The 17,597-nt window shown below is 42.0% G+C and overlaps 1 protein-coding gene across 1 annotated transcript in view; it reads left to right on the forward strand.

Annotated features, from left to right (window-relative positions):
* Positions 1 to 1,017: 1,017 nt before the first annotated feature.
* The window catches only part of ATP11A (ATPase phospholipid transporting 11A), a 225,678-nt gene continuing 209,098 nt past the window's right edge, over positions 1,018 to 17,597 (forward strand). Inside the window, exon 1 of the mRNA XM_077813627.1 lies at positions 1,018 to 1,149. Coding sequence (XP_077669753.1) covers positions 1,111 to 1,149 — 39 coding nt within the window. The 5' untranslated portion in view covers positions 1,018 to 1,110. The remainder of the gene's footprint in view (positions 1,150 to 17,597) is intronic.

Here is a 17,597-nt window from a genome sequence, read left to right on the forward strand (position 1 = left end):
TGGGAACCTTCCTCTGCTTTTCGGATTTTCTGTTGCAAACTCGTGTGAACAGATAGATGTTGGGCGCTAGCACTTTCTGAGATTGTCACTCACAACCCATCCGGAGGCAGGACAAAAGCTGCAGCGATAAGGACAAGGAAGGATTGCAAAGAATACGTGTGTGTTACCCGGAATAAAGCACTCACCCGGCCTCTGCGGCATCAGCCTGCATTCTTTGCACCCCCACGTCTGAGTTCAAGGAGTGTTTTTGGGTGTGCAAAATGTGCAGCAGGAGGCTTCTTGACACCACAGCGGAAGAGTCAAAGAGGACTGGAAAATCAGCTATAGCGCGGGGCGTTTTCCCCTGGGGTTAAGAGACCGGGTCAGGGGGAGGGAAGCAGGACGCAAACGCTCCAGTCCGAAACCTCCAAGCTTCGGCAGACCCGAGCGTGCACCCCCGTGCCCTGAGAGCGCCCCCCTGGCCGCCGGCCGCAGAGCGAAGCGCAGGACAGGAGTAAAAAGGGCGGAGCTCGAGGCACTGCGTGAGTGGGGAAGGGGAGGGGGTTATTTGCGGGAGGGGGCTTGGGGAGGCGGAATGCGCATGCTCTCACGCCCTTTATGACGCGGACTGCCTGAGTAGCCGGCAAAGATCAAAGCGGGAGGGGGAGCCGAGCCGAGCCGAGCCGGGCAGGGCAGGGGAGCAAAGCAAAGCAAAGCTAACTGCACGCTCAATAAAACGCTGTCTGGCAGCCAGGAGCCAGCGCAGAGGCAGGGACCCGCCCACCCCCCAGTCCTCCTGCCCGGCTTTTTCCTCCTTGCAAAGTGTCCAGGGGCAGCAGCCGCTCGAGCCGAGTCCCCGGCGCGGGGGGCGGGGGATGAGGCGCCGGCAGGAGCAGCGGCGCACACATGGGTAGCCTGGCGCACGCATGATTTAGCCGGGGCAGCACGGGGGGGGGGGGGAGGAGGAGGAGGAGGCGGCGGCGGGGGGCAGAGCGAGAGGCAGCGGGGCGGGGGAGTCGCGATCCGCTTCCTTGCGGGCGGCTGAGGCGGAGCAGCCGCTGCTCCATGGAGGCGGAAAGTGGAAGCGAGGCGAGCTAGGCAGCCCGGCCGGCCGAGCGGCTCTGGCTCACCATGGATTGCAGCCTCATCCGCACGCTCATCAACAGATATGTAAGTACCCGGGGCCGCGCCGCGAACTCGCCGGCCGGCCGGCCGCTCCCAGCGGGGCGCTCTCGGGGGCCGCTTCTCCCCGGCGTGCGGGGGAGCCAAGTGCCCGCGTTAGACCCACGCTGGCCCGGGGAAGCGCCCCGGTGACCCCTGCAGGGCGCTGCGAAGCCCCCGTCACTCCATCCTCCCTGCCCGTGGCCGCTTGGTCCCCTTTGGGAGCAGCCGCTCCGCTCCCTGCCGGGGGTGGGAACTCGGCCCGGCAGCAGGTTGCAGTGGAAGCGGTGGCGGGCGCGCCTGGCTGCGAGCACTTGCACAGCGGCAAACCACTGTACTCCCGGGACTCCCCGCACTTTCCAGCTCTGCCCCCTCGCTTCCTGCCTCTCCGCCGGCCCGTTTCCTTCTGCAAAGCGCGGCGGCGGTGTCGGGTCAGTGTCGGCCGCTAGTTGCTTGTAGGACGTCAGAGATTTGAACTCTCCAGGCTGGACCAGCAGGTGCCTCTCATGTGAACGCGCTTACAGGGCGAAGTATAAACACTTGTTCTGGCTCTAATTGCCTTGCATTGCGTCGATACAATATTTTTGACTAGCTGATGGGCTAACTATTCGCTGCTGAGTAGCTGAATAGTACAGTGTTTCGAGCTATTCAGTAAGTGAAAACTATATTTGATGCAATATGATGAATGTTATTGCTCGACGGTAAAAAATCCATCGAGAGAGGGGTGGCTGTGTTTACTAAGTCCATCTTCTGCTTTTGGAAGCCTTTACATCTGAGATAACATACTTGACACCCCATATCTCTCCAAACCTAGTGAAATACAAACCCTTAAGGTAGCACTCCAAGACAACATAGTTATTTTTGTCAAATTGGTTACAGTGAACCAGAATAAATCTGTTCTGACAGTGACTCTCTTTTCTGTTGAAGGCTGATAGTAAGTGATCAGTCATGAGTTTTTGATAGTCTCATGATTTGCAGGGAGGTCAGGAGAAGCCTTCAGGGCTTATCATTGCACATGATGGATATGGTTTACACAGTTGTTAGTGTTCCCCAAATAGGTATGGGTATTGTCATGCACTCTTTTACTAAAGCAAAAGTCAGCTTTCCTACCTAAAACAAGGACAACTTACTATACACAAAAATAAGTAATACTACCGGAGTGGACGAGAATTAGCATTAACAGCAAATCATATTTGATTTAGAACTTTTTAAGGATTGAATTTACAGGTATTTCTCACAAAACTAAGGTGACATTCACTGTTAAGTGCAAAGTAATGCACATGTAGAAAAAAATAATCCTAACTATATGTACAAAATGGTTCTAAATTAGCAGTTATCATTCAAAAAAGAGATCTTGGAGTCATTGCGAATAGATTTCTGAAAACATCGGCTCAACATGCAGCCGCAGTCAAAAAGCTACCAATGTTAGTAGCTGTTAGGCAAGGAATACATAATGAAACAGAAAATATCATAAACCTATGGTATGCCCACACCTTGAATACTGCATACAGTTCTGGTCACCCTGTCTCAAAAAGATGTATTAGAATTGGAGGGAAAAAAAGTACAGAGAAGGGCAACAAAAATGGTTAGGGGTATAGAACAGCTTCCATATGAGGCGAGATTAAAGAGACCTGGACTCTTCATTTTAGAAAAGAGACGACTAAGGGGGATATGACAGAGGTCTGTTAGACCATGAATGATTTGGAGAAAGTGAATAGGGAAGTGTTCTTTAACACTTCATGTAGCACGAGAACCAGGGTCACACAATGAAATAATAGGTTTCAGGTCTAAAACAAACATAAGGAAGTACTTCTTCACACAGCCTGTGGAACTCATTGCCAGGGATGTTGTGAAAGCCAAAATTATAACAGGGTTCAAAAAAGAAAGGTCCATTAATGGCTATTAGTCAAGATGGTCAGGCTGATCCCAAGCTCTGGGTGTCCCTGAACCTCTGACCATCAGAAGTTGGGACTGGACGACAGGCGATAGATCACCTGAGAACTGGCCCCTTATGTTAATTCCTTCTGAAGCATCTGGCCCTGGCCACAGTTGGAAGACAGGATACTGGGCTAGATGTACCACTGATTTGACATAGTATGGCCATTACTTCATATGAGGAAAAATGAATTGACTTTGAGATGAACAAAGCACATGGTTTTTGAAATCTGTATGAAAGGACAAACAAATGGTATAAAAATTAGAGTTGTATTAAGTTGGAGAAAAGTGTACATTGAGGGTCAAAAGAATCAGAGTGAATTTGTGTGGGGGGGTGGAGGGTGAGAAAACCTGGATTTGTGCTGGAAATGGCCTAACCTGAAGATTACTTTAGATAAGCTATTACCAGCAGGACAGTGAGGTGGGCGGAGGTATTGTTTCATATTCTCTGTGTATATATAAAGTCTGCTGCAGTTTCCACGGTATGCATCTGATGAAGTGAGCTGTAGCTCACGAAAGCTCATGCTCAAATAAATTGGTTAGTCTCTAAGGTGCCACAAGTACTCCTTTTCTTAGTGCTAAATCTTTTATTAACACCCTCTCTTCCTGATCATCAGTGAGGATAAATAGTATGCTTACTAAGTTACTACTAAAACCAGAAACAATACAGAGAGATTAGAAATATGGGCAGGAAACTGAAACTACCTGTGAACTAATGCAGATTAGTACATATGGGGATGGGGGGAAGCCAAACCATAAATATTGAATGAGATGGGGGTAATGCTAAGAGACTTTGGGGTATTCAATGAATGTGTAGGGGTTTTTATTTTTTTGGTTTTTTTTTTGGACTGCATGTTCAGAAATATCTTGTCCTAGGTCAGGGAGATGATTTTCACTCTCGGTGAAACAGTAGCTAAAGTACCCAGTTTCTTTCTAAGCTCTTCAGCCAGAAAGATATGGACAAATTGGAAGGAAATGAGAAGAGTTTGGAGGGAAAAAAACAAAGAGAATAAAATGACTGGTGTTGAAGAAATTTCCTTGTGGCAAGACTTATAATGCTTCAGCTAAGGGGTGGGTAGGTGGGTGGATGGGGTGGCAAGGGAGGTAACTATATTCACACATCTTTAGAATGTAACCCTGAAGAAAGGAGAGGCATTTCTAAATATTGTACAACTTTAAGTCTTAGTCCTTCAGTTGGATCTTCATTGTGGAGGATTCAGCTCAGGTGTACTCTTATGCCTATGTACAGCCCCATTGTAGGCAGCAAGTCTCCATTTAGGTGCAAAAAGAAAAGGACTACTTGTGGCATCTTAGACTAACCAATTTATTTGAGCATAAGCTTTCATGTTTCAGGCAGTTGATAGATTTCCACTCCATACGGCTAAATGCAGTGCCTTGCATAATGACAGGTTTCAGAGTAGCAGCCGTGTTAGTCTGTATTCGCAAAAAGAAAAGGAGGACTTGTAGCACCTTAGAGACTAACCAATTTATTTGAGCATAAGCTTTCGTGTTTCAGGCAGTTGATAGATTTCCTCTCCATACGGCTAAATGCAGTGCCTTAGATTTCCACTCCATACGGCTAAATGCAGTGCCTTACATAAGGCACTGCATTTAGCCGTATGGAGTGGAAATCTATCAACTGCCTGAAACACGAAAGCTTATGCTCAGATAAATTGGTTAGTCTCTAAGGTGCCACAAGTACTCCTTTTCTTTTTGCGAATACAGACTAACACGGCTGCTACTCTGAAACCTGTCATTTAGGTGCAGTGATTTGTCAGTGCGGATCCAATTGCAGGATCCGGCCTAAGCAAAGGCCAGTTTTGGATATAGCTGTGTTTTGAAAAATGATTTCCAAGTTCTAACAAATAGTCTTTCAGAGGAAGTACTGCAAACAACTTTGGTAAAACCAGGCTAGAGAATATGCTAGAAACTATTCTAAGAAGAGAGAGAGCATGTAAAAATCATTATGTACTTGGGGGAGGATGGACTGTATCATCTAAGTTTCTTTTTAGTTTTGATGATTAAACAGGCTAAAAATTTAAATGCAACCACTTCATAAGCTGAATTATGGAGTGTTCCTGTTTCTCAATGCTCAGAACTTTCTGCTTCAGGATAAAGTCAAGATATGTGGGAGAATTAAAAAGATCTTTATAATTCACCAGATTTCTAGACTGGCTTCTATGAATAGCATACTTCATCAGTTGCATGTTATTACATTGCTAGGAGCAGGTAAACTATCTTTCCTATTTTCTCTGTGCATCTTGTTGGCTTCTTAAATTTGAATTATTATTATTATTATTTGTTATTTTTATGAAGACTCATGGAAGAAGCAGCTGTGGACACTATAAGGTTTACCACTTCAGAAAACTCTGCAAGTAGATGTCTAGCCAGTTACTTTTCCCAACTCAGTGATTGAACTGTTTTATTTAACCACGGCAGTAAACATACTCTTGCAATATTAAATGCCATCCCTGAAACTGATTGGCGTGAATGATTAGATGTCCATGCCATAGCATAGATCTTTATCACTGTTACTGAATAGATGACAGCCACACACTTGTCTCATCTTTGTCCTCATTCCAGAACTTTTTAAAAGGCTGGTGAGTAGGGGGGATGGTACTGCTGGAGGAAAGCCATAGAGAAAAGGTCGGTTTTATGTTTGCGTAAACAATGTCAAGCTCAGACTTAGTCTGACTTCGTGTGGTAAGTTGAGGTCCTACCACTAAGAATTCTCTGCCCCTGAGTTTTTTCCTGAATCATTTTGGCTACAATGGTTTTGTGGTGTGTAGTTGTCTTGGTGGATTGTGGATGGATAAATGGTCTCTAAGGTATGCAGGTGCTAGCCTATTAGAGGCTTTGCAGATTAATAGTGTTTCCCTGGCCGAATCCAGACTAAACTTGGCTGAGTGATATAATCTCTTCACGCTCTGGCTAGTAAACAAATGCTGCATGTTGAATTAGTTGTAGCTTCTGTGAGGTGGTCTCTGTCAGTCCTAGATAACTTCCAGTTGTGTAGTTTTGAGGTTAAAACATTGGGGTTTTTTATTCAAAAGGAAAGGTCGGTCTCCTGGCTTACCAAAGGTGAGAGGTTGTAGTCCTTGCTGCAGTTGGAATCTATGTCCAAAAGCAGTGAAGTCCAGCGTAACTTCAAGGTTATGCAAAAACTTTTGGATCTGATGCCCTTAGTTCAGGGTGAAGTTTGTTTTGGCTAGCATCTTCAAATGTTTTTGTCTAGTGTTTTACCTGAATTGTTAGTCATTTGTTTCCTTATTTGTTCCAGGTATGAGGACCCTTGATAATGACATTGGTTTGCCAATGCAGCCTGACTTTAACCAGTATGCTGAGCACTTCCAAATATCATACTGTGTCCATGCCATCTCCCTGAGTGGTGGGAGAACACTTTAGAAGAGTAGAGGTGCTAATAATAACAGTGTAGTCAAATCCAAATGCATTCTGCCTCCTTTCTGCAAATTATTCTCTGCTTCCACATATACCCTGTCCTGTACACCCCTATAGGGCTGTGCGTAGGGGAATAACTTATGAGAGATCCCAATATTTGAACAGTTTGTAAATGCTTTGGGTTCCTTGAGGATAAATGGTGTGACAGGAATATACATTTTTTTTATATATTTCCATATGAGTTTTGTTTACTGAAAGTAGTGCTTTAGTGGGTTTCAGTTTGTTGAGCATAGTACATGGGTTCTTAATTGAATATTTGTACTTCATTATTCATAGTTTTTCTGTAATATAGAACAGAAGCTTCTGACTAAATATATACTGTTTAAGTTTAAACCATTCAGTTCCCTGAAGTCTTGAACATGTTTTGATTCTTATGGCAAACAATGAAAATTAATATACATGATTAAAAATCTGTACAGCTTGTAGCCAAAAGTTTTTTTTTTTTTCTTTTCTCAAGTTAATTAGACTGACTTTTTACGGGGAGAAATAGACTTGAATTTTGGCCGATTTTTACAATGAAGTTAAAGTAACTTCTATGTCTGTGATGGGGGTATACAAACCCCACACTGGGCCCAAAGGAGCAATGCCTCAAACTGAAGGTTCACATAAGACGGATGTTACTCAGGGCAGCAGACTTTTACACTCTATAGGAAGGAATTTGCTGATGTTCCTTCCCACAGGGCCCTGGGCTAGGACCTGGTGGAGAGGGGAGGGCCTGTGTTCTGTACCATGCCCCACTTATGGCCAAGGCCCGGATGCAGAGGGGAGGCACAAACTCCCACCCTGGAGTCAGGAAGCAGGCACCATTAACGCTCTTCTTCTCCCCTTCCTGTCCCTTCCCCCGCCCCCCCCCCGGGCCCCAAAAAAAGAAGATGGAGGTCAGGTGCACTAACCACCAGGAAACCCAGCCTTCCAAGAACCCTATCACAATATCCGTGATAGTACTCCCTGGTAATTTATCTGGTTTTACAATCACAGTTTTGTTTTAAAAAAATGTTTCTTTCCTCTATGTGAATGATTAAAGCAAACTGGAAATCATACTGTACAGGGAAATATAGGGAAACTGATTATACACAAACTGAAACTAGTAGTAATAGAGAATCTTTTTCTCTAAACTCACAGAAGTTTACTATAGCTATTAATAACTATATCAGGGAGGATTTGATTTAAATCATGATTTAAATCACTAGTCAGGAAGACTCTATTTTAATTATGGATTTCTACATAGAAGTACATTCTTGTTGGTTGTTAAACTCAGACAGATGTAGGTTTCATTTTTAGAAGGTACACACTATACATTTTTTAAGTGATTTATTTTGAAAACTTTTCAGATTAGTTTTATAGCTATATCAGAAAATGAATGATTGTTCGGTTATTTCATTTACCAAAGGTAACTGAAGCAGATATTTATGAAGTCATTTGGAGGTGAACTATCTCCAGTTCAACAGGTTTATCATTAATATTTGGAGGATTTCTTTGCCTTGCTGTATTAGGAGGAGAAGATCACCAGACAGACATTTAAATTGTTTTATTCAACTAAAACAACATTATGTATTTTGGATTTTTTTCTTCAACAGTTAACATCTAATACCTTAACAAAACAAGCATATGAATTTTTGAATTTAAACTTTCAAGTTCTTGTAAAATCAGGTTTGTTTTAGTTTTTTAACTAAAATAGCTAAATGAAATATATTTTAAAAAAAAAATTAACTTGACTAGGTCAGCCAGGTCAACATGAGAAACTTAAAATATTGGCTTTTGCAGCTAACACAATCGTCTTCACCTTCATTTATATATACTACTTGTTTTCCAATATATACTAAATATATATTCGTACATCATTTTTCCACCTTTTTCCCCTTGTCATACAATAGTAGTTGAAACAAGAAAAACAAAAGGGGAAAGTCTTGATTTTTTTTCACTTTATTTCATAGTCCATTCAAATCAAAATATCTCAAATTGGTTTGTAAACTGCATTCTGAATGCAATAACTCTGGATTAGCTGGAAAAAGTTACTGTATATAAATGCCGTAATTGGCTACTATTTAAAATATCAAGACAGTTGGATAACTCGAGCACAGTTTAAACAGATTTGAATGTAATTGGAAAATGGAGGGAGTTTTGAGACAACACAAGCTGATTTTTTTTCTCCCTTCCTTCTCCCCCACTTAAAAGATGAAATTGTGCCTTAAGGCTGGCTGGGCAGATGATGTTATAGCACATACTACTTAACTGGATTTGACTTAGCAGGCTATTTTGTTCATGAAATACAGTTATCTTCTCATTTAAATCTTTTAGTCAAATTGTATTTTTCCTGAGTACCATTTCTGAACCCATTGGTTTACCATTGTATGAGATAATGTAACATTTCCATTGGTATAATTGTCAAGGGACATCTCAGTTGAAATTCAGCCTGAACTACAAGGCAGAACTGGAATGCTGTTTGTTGCTATGGCAATTATAGCAGAGGAGACAATTGCAGGTAGGGAAGCAAACCAAGTCTTCTTTCTCTGTTAGAAAGACACCAGTTTTTCATTTTAACTGTAAAGAGTCTGTTACAGAGCTGTACCCTAAGTCCCCTTGGAAGGTGTTTGGATTGAATGTCTAGTATCATAAACGTTTCATATTAAGGTTTATTGGCATCACAAAAGTATTTTGAAATATTATTTTAAAAAGAAACGTGTACTTTCTAGCAGAAGATGACATTCCGTACTAGATTATTTTAGAGGGGAAGGATGGTCCAGTAGTTACGGCTTAATGTGGGTCTCCCAGGTGCAGGCTCAATTCCCTGCTCTCCCACAGACTTCTTGTGTGACTTTGGGCAAGTAACTATTTGTTTCTTTGTGCCTCAGTCCTGCATCCCCCAAATAGGGACAATAACACTTCCCTACCTTATAGAAGTGTAGGGAAAAGCCTGTGTACATTAAAGCCTGTGAGGTGTTCACATACTATGGTAATGGTGATCATGTAAGTACTACAGATAGGTGGGGTTTTTGGTGTCCCCCCTGCCCACCTCTCCCAGCACTACTTGTTTTCCAATTATACATGATTTACAGTAGCCTTGATCTGGATTTCTGAAAGCATCTCCTCAAACTTTGATTTATTTGATATGCTTTGATAGTAAAGGTCTCTGATAGTGTTTGCATTAAATCTCACTGGTTTCAGAGTAACAGCCGTGTTAGTCTGTATTCGCAAAAAGAAAAGGAGTACTTGTGGCACCTTAGAGACTAACCAATTTATTTGAGCATAAGCTTTCGTGAGCTACAGCTCACTTCATCGGATGCATACTATGGAAACTGCAGAAGACATTATATACACAGAGACCATGAAACAATACCTCCTCCCACCTCACTCTCCTGCTGGTAATAGCTTATCTAAAGTGATCACTCTCCTTACAATGTGTATGAAAATCAAGGTGGGCCATTTCCAACACAAATCCAGGTTTTCTCACCCCCCGCCCACCTTGATTATCATGCACATTGTAGGGAGAGTGGTCACTTTGGATGAACTGTTACCAGCAGGAGAGTGAGTTTGTGTGTGTATGAGGGTGGGGGGTGAGAGAACCTGGATTTGTGCTGGAAATGGCCCACCTTGATGATCATACACATTGTAAAGAGAGTGGTCACTTTGGATGGGCTATTACCAGCAGGAGAGTGGGGTGGGAAGAGGTATTGTTTCATGGTCTCTGTGTATATAATGTCTTCTGCAGTTTCCACAGTATGCATCCGATGAAGTGAGCTGTAGCTCACGAAAGCTTATGCTCAAATAAATTGGTTAGTCTCTAAGGTGCCACAAGTACTCCTTTTTCTTTTTATTAAATCTCACTGAAATTGCATAGCTATTCTTTAGGACCTTTGTTGTACTTGTTACATTATCCTGAAGCTACAAATATCACTGACTTAAGAGGTGAAAGTGACCTTTTCAGGTTTAGTGCGTGTGTGTGTGTGTGTATGCATAATTCTTATATGCAGGCACTGTCCTCTGTTTTATGTAGACTGATTTCCCTTGTTGAAACTTGTGACTAGTTAAGTTGTTTCCTTCGCTGTATCTGGAAGAGTCTAATACTTAAATACAAAAGATGTAGCAATTCTGTTTCCTGGTGGCAGGGACTAATCTTGCTTCAGTTGAAGGAGGATTAAATCTACTCTATTTTAAATGGAGGATTAAGGACAATTAGGTTCTTCCTCTAGATCACTACTAAGATATTACTTTGTGAAATCCCCTGAAATGCACATCTGCTAAAGCACCAGAAAAGTGTTGGTAAATTAATAAAACACATACATAATCTTTCTCTTTAAAAATAGAAATGGATTATATGCTGACAAAATGTACTAAATGCAGGGTGCTGGAACTAGGAGTGCTGGGGGTGCACACCCAGGCTTGGAGTGGTTCCCATCATATACAGGGTTTACAGTTTTGTTTTCAAATGGCTTTCAGCACCCCCATTATAAACATTTGTTTCAACGCCTTTGCTAAATACAACATGTACTGTTTGTACACTGTTCTTCATAGGGTTAAATGTATAACAAGTATCATAAGCCATGCAGAATGTACCCTGCATTGGTCATTTGTAATTTACATTAGTGGACATGTAGATCAACTGGAATGGATTTCTTGAAATGTATGGTGGTTAATGCAATTAAAATAATAGGCTTAGCACTTTATACATCCCTTTATATTTTTTACAAGTACTGTTAGTTTTATAAAGCAATATAGCAATTAAGTACAGACACAAATATACACTAACTTTGCATGTATGAGAGTTTTTACACTGTACCTAATGAACATGAATTACCCCTCTTGAGGCGAACCTGAATCAGAAGGGGCATTCAATAATCTGTATTAAACCAGCACCCTTGACAGGAGGTGGGCATACAGTAAAAGTGGATATTGAAGTGTTTGAGTGTACATAGATCATAATTATTTAAACAAATAGATGTAAAATACTTAATCCTATGTGAAGGAACAATAAATGACTTACTATTTTTGATTTTGTTTGATGGATTAGTTGTAGAGAATATGACTGTTTAAAAGACAGATGAAAGTAAATTGGTTTTACTAGACTGACACTTGCCTCGGAGAAAGGAAAACCAAAATGTTTTCAAAATTTCATCTCTAAATCTAATAATTGTCAGTTATCAGTAACATATTTTCTTTTGTTTATAACAAGAATATTTGTTCAGAGTGCAGGGACTAGTTGGTTCTCTTGGATTACACTGTTCTCTTTCTGAATTCAGGTGCTATTTAACCCTGGCATCTTTTGGGCTGGCAACCAAATAAATGCTTCAAATACATAGATAGGTCCAGTCTCTGATGATTTAACCCACATATAAAAGGAAAGTGCATGTTGACCACTGTTTCTGTTTTTCTGAGGGCATGGAAAATGAGGAGAAAACTAATGGCTGGAAAAGTTTAGGTACATTCTGTTGTCTCGTCTTTTTAGAGTTGTGTAAACCATTATTTTAAATGAAACAGTGCCATGAAAGCTCTTACAAACCAAGCTGTCATTTAATCTTAATACAAAATGTGCCTAGGTATAAACAATACAATTTTATTATTGGAAATATGATACATGAAGAGGATGAGAATACTGCAAGTTAAGACCTAAGCAGTTTAACTTAATTATTTTTTTTATTTATGGCTTTGTCAATAACTGTTATGCTGGAGTTAGCAGATATATAATCTAAATGTTTAGAGTTAGCATTTAGTTTTGACTAAAATACTCCATTTATTGTTCTTAAGTAATGGTCAGCATTTTCCTTGTAAACCTAGAATACACACATATTGACAATGCTGTTCATGTTAACTGGGATTTCCTGTATCTTCTATATAACAAATAGCAGTTACAAATTAACTAACGTTTTTGTGTTTTCTAAAGATCAGCTTTAACCGAAAGTACTCGAAAGCTTGGGTTTTTTTTCATTTTGTTGTTTTGACTGAAACTCATCAGTCAAGTTATGCTAGGAGCGAATATGCGTTTAAACCAACTTCCAGGCTCTAGACCCCCCTACCTGGCAACTTCTTTCTTGGATAGTTAAACAACTTCTGCTAAGATGGGACAGTTAAAAATGGGAAAAGACATTTTTCAGATAAATGGACAAAATTATAGCAGTTTAAGCTAAATTTAAATTTTTAATCTAATATAAACTTATTGATAAGTTTCTATAAAACAGTATAAGTACATATCTGGGTGGCGAAACTCACTAGCCAGCTGAGCTGCATACAGTAATCGTCAGAAGTTTGAGAGCCAGAGCGAACCTGCTGGGAGCCAAGGCTTGGGGCTTCAGCCCCACTTCTGCTGAAGCCGCGAGCCCCAGCAGGAGCATTCCACAGGGCGGAAGCCCTAAGACCCTCCTCCCCACTGGACAGAAGCTCCTACCCCACCATGCCACTGCAAGGCATATGTTCCAAGCTCCAGTCTGGTAGGCGGATAATGGGGAAGTGGAGTGTGGCTTGTGAGCCACACTTTAATGGTAAAAGAGCCACATGTGGCTTGCAAGCCAGAGTTTGGCCACCCCGGTGTGTATACATTACAGTGTTTGCAGCTATTCCCACTTAAATTTTGTTTTTTTCTAGTTATTCACTCCTTTGTTGCTAAACCTTATCGTACTCTGTTGTGCAACAAAGGCCACGTTTCTGGTGCTTGACAAATACATCGGACATCTTTGTATTATTATAGCTTGACTTTGGCAGGGGGGAGGATTTTGATTTATGCATCTAGATAATCACCTTGTTTCAATTTCCATACATTCATTTTAAACAAAAAGTTCAAGGAAAATCTTGTAAGTGGTTCCTTTTAAAAAAAACAAAAACATAACCATTCATTTCTGCTGTTATGAAGCTATAAGTCATTCATTTTAAGAAGTGAATGTTGAAGTACTGTTAATCTCTTAAATGGTGTTAAGTGGTAAACTGTGAGTTACAGGAATAAAGTGACCAGATGGCCTAGTGTATCTGGCAGGAAGATTCTCTTGTATCTGTGTTTGGAGCAAGGGAAAGGGGAGATGTGATGAAGAACGCTGTGACTATTTTAGTGCACTCACAGCTTTCATGGGGTTTGCAAATATTTTTTTGTTTCTGAGAGGTCACTTTACTCTTCAGCCAAGGAAAGTGTGGGCCCCTTACTGAATGAGGGAGGCAACCTAGTGACAGAGGATGTGGAAAAAGCTAATGTACTCAATGCTTTTTTTGCCTCTGTCTTCACTAACAAGGTCAGCTCCCAGACTGCTGCGCTGGGCATCACAAAATGGGGAAGAGATGGCCAGCCCTCTGTGGAGATAGAGGTGGTTAGGGACTATTGAGAAAAGCTGGACGTGCACAAGTCCATGGGGCCGGACGAGTTGCATCCAAGAGTGCTGAAGGAATTGGCGGCTGTGATTGCAGAGCCATTGGCCATTATCTTTGAAAACTCGTGGCGAACGGCGGAAGTCCCGGATGACTGGAAAAAGGCTAATGTAGTGCCAATCTTTAAAAAAGGGAAGAAGAAGGATCCTGGGAACTACAGGCCAGTCAGCCTCACCTCAGTCCCTGGAAAAATCATGGAGCAGGTCCTCAAAGAATCAATCCTGAAGCACTTGCATGAGAGGAAAGTGATCAGGAACAGCCAGCATGGATTCACCAAGGGAAGGTCATGCCTGACTAATCTAATCGCCTTTTATGATGAGATTACTGGTTCTGTGGATGAAGGGAAAGCAGTGGATGTATTGTTTCTTGACTTTAGCAAAGCTTTTGACACGGTCTCCCACAGTATTCTTGTCAGCAAGTTAAGGAAGTATGGGCTGGATGAATGCACTATAAGGTGGGTAGAAAGCTGGCTAGATTGTCGGGCTCAACGGGTAGTGATCAATGGCTCCATGTCTAGTTGGCAGCCAGTGTCAAGTGGAGTGCCCCAGGGTTCGGTCCTGGGGCCGGTTTTGTTCAATATCTTCATAAATGATGTGGAGGATGGTGTGGATTGCACTCTCAGCAAATTTGCGGATGATACTAAACTGGGAGGAGTGGTAGATATGCTGGAGGGGAGGGATAGGATACAGAAGGACCTAGACAAATTGGAGGATTGGGCCAAAAGAAATCTGATGAGGTTCAATAAGGATAAGTGCAGGGTCCTGCACTTAGGACGGAAGAATCCAATGCACCGCTACAGACTAGGGGCCGAATGGCTAGGCAGCGGTTCTGCGGAAAAGGACCTAGGGGTGATCGTGGATGAGAAGCTGGATATGAGTCAGCAGTGTGCCCTTGTTGCCAAGAAGGCCAATGGCATTTTGGGATGTATAAGTAGGGGCATAGCGAGCAGATCGAGGGACGTGATCGTTCCCCTCTATTTGACATTGGTGTGGCCTCATCTGGAGTACTGTGTCCAGTTTTGGGCCCCACACTACAAGAAGGATGTGGATAAATTGGAGAGAGTCCAGCAAAGGGCAACAAAAAATGATTAGGGGTCTGGAACACATGACTTATGAGGAGAGGCTGAGGGAGCTGGGATTGTTTAGTCTGCAGAAGAGAAGAATGAGGGGGGATTTGATAGCTGCTTTCAACTACCTGAAAGGGGGTTCCAAAGAGGATGGCTCTAGACTGTTCTCAATGGTAGCAGATGACAGAATGAGGAGTAATGGTCTCAAGCTGCAGTGGGGGAGGTTTAGATTGGATATTAGGAAAAACTTTTTCACTATGAGAGTGGTGAAACACTGGAATGCGTTACCTAGGGAGGTGGTAGAATCTCCTTCCTTAGAGGTTTTTAAGGTCAGGCTTGACAAAGCCCTGGCTGGGATGATTTAACTGGGAATTGGTCCTGCTTCGAGCAGTGGGTTGGACTAGATGACCTTCAGGGGTCCCTTCCAACCCTGATATTCTATGATTCTATGATTTAATGAAGGAAAGCTTGAAATACTTTCTGTTGTGGGAGAGGAGGTGGATTCCAGTGAACACACAGACTTAAATGTGTGACATACTAGATTGATTTTTTTTTTTTAGAAGATTTGAGCTCTTAAATTTGGGGTGCTGTGTCTTCCCCCAAAGGGGGGTTTCCAGCCATTTGAATTTCTTTTTAAGGGGTGAGTTACCTTAGCCAATAACTGACTGTAATATTGTGCTCAAACACTTATCTCTGGAGGCTTGTGCTGACATGGGTGTGTATGACTGAGATATCCCTGTGGCACCTTAGAGACTAACCAATTTATTTGAGCATAAGCTTTCGTGAGCTACAGCTCACTTCATCGGATGCATGACGATGTAGCTCACGAAAGTTTATGCTCAAATTGGTTAGTCTCTAAGGTGCCACAAGTACTCCTTTTCTTTTTGCAAATACAGACTGACACGGCTGTTACTCTGAAACCTGAGATATCCCTAAGCATTTGTCATTGTTTGCATAATGGAAAAGTCTAAATATAATATATTTTTGTTTATAATAATAAAAAGTGCCTGTACACAGGCTCTCTGTGCCCTGCTAATTATTTAAAATGACAAAAACAGTTTGGCGAAACCACAATTGGGGTAGAAATACCAAAGGAAACTACCGACAGTCTGACGCATACTTGAAGGGTGGATAGGATTGGTGAAGATCCTTGCCAGAGATGGGGAGAAGTTATAGCCGTGGTTCTCAACACCTCTTCCTACTCACGCTATCAAATCTTTACTTTCTTTTTTTCCTCCCTAGGAGCGCTTTGTTGTTGTGTAACAATGGCTGCCTGTTCTGTGGCTCCTCCCTGAGGTGGTGGTCAGAGCCAGTTGTGGCTGCCTTTTTTTGATGGGGGCAGAGCTACCCTTTTCCTTCTTTGTGGGCACGCTGGCCTGGCGGCAGCAAGGACCTGACACTCCTACTACTGGAGCTCATGCTCTGCTCATTTCATCAAGTGGCAGCTCAGTGGAGCGGGGGAAGGGGTGGGTGTGTGTAAGGGGTGTATTCCTCACATGGTGGCTATTGCACTGGCTTTGCTCCCCTTCTTATGGCACGAGGGAAAAGGCGAAGTATTTGTATGAACTTCCAGTGCTGCCAAGTGCATGGGTTCTTGGTAAGAGCATTTCTAACTGGATGCACCGAGGGCATCATGAGAGATTTGTCCCATAAATTGGGGCCTAATCCAGCAACTTGCTGACATCCTGTGAGGTACTGAGTGCTCCTTGGGGACCATCCAGCATTGGAAAGGAGAGGAATAAATGACCAGAACATTATCTAATTTTCACAAATCCAGAGTAATAAAGAAGAATGTGGGGTGGTATGGTAGTGGGAATGTGAGAGAATGTTGTGGTGTGGAGTTATTTCTTTAATGCCTTTCATTCTTCATGAAGGCCAGACGTGCATGATCAACTGAAAGCATAATGACTACAGGAAAATGGAGGAGCCAGTATGTGCTCAGAAATTACTCCCACACATACATTAGAACATCTTTTATTGAAGATGAATATTGGTCAGTACACCAGAGTTATCCCTTACTCTTGTCCTTGGTAAGCAGTTATATCTTCAAGTCTTCCCCAGACAACCACAGACTGGCAGCAGGGATCTTTTGGTCTAAGGCCAATTTCTAACAGTACAGCATGCAAATAATTTCAGTAGTGGATTGTCTGGCTTGGAGGCAATTGCTCTCTTAATTGAGCCATGTTATATCCTTTGGTTTTTCTTCAAAGGTATTTGGATTTCACTTTTCATTTTATTCTGAAAGCAATTGGTAAAATACAATAACTTCTCAAGAACTTGTCTTTTAAAAATATAAACAGGACTTCAGGGGATGAAAAAGGTAAAGTTCCTTTAAAGGGATTCTCAGTGAACCGCATATTGATCATTATGTATCGATAGCTTGAACTGCGTTTTGTTCAGACACTGTGGTCCTTTTTTTGTGTGTGTGTGTACGTGCGTGTGCATGGCTCACATTAGCAGAATTTACGGGTGGTGCTAGTGTGGTAAGGTAGGATGTAAATGAATTTTTAAAACTCTTGAATATTTAACTTCTGTGGTTTTCATTGCTAATGAAATAACAAATATAAAAGTTATAATTCAAATAACCTATACGTTTCCTCCTTCTCTTTACATGGAATTTAAGTCATTAGGATATTCAGTTATCAAAATGTGT

The sequence above is a fragment of the Eretmochelys imbricata genome, chromosome 1 (assembly GCF_965152235.1).
Source record: "Eretmochelys imbricata isolate rEreImb1 chromosome 1, rEreImb1.hap1, whole genome shotgun sequence".
NCBI lineage: Eukaryota > Metazoa > Chordata > Testudines > Cheloniidae > Eretmochelys > Eretmochelys imbricata.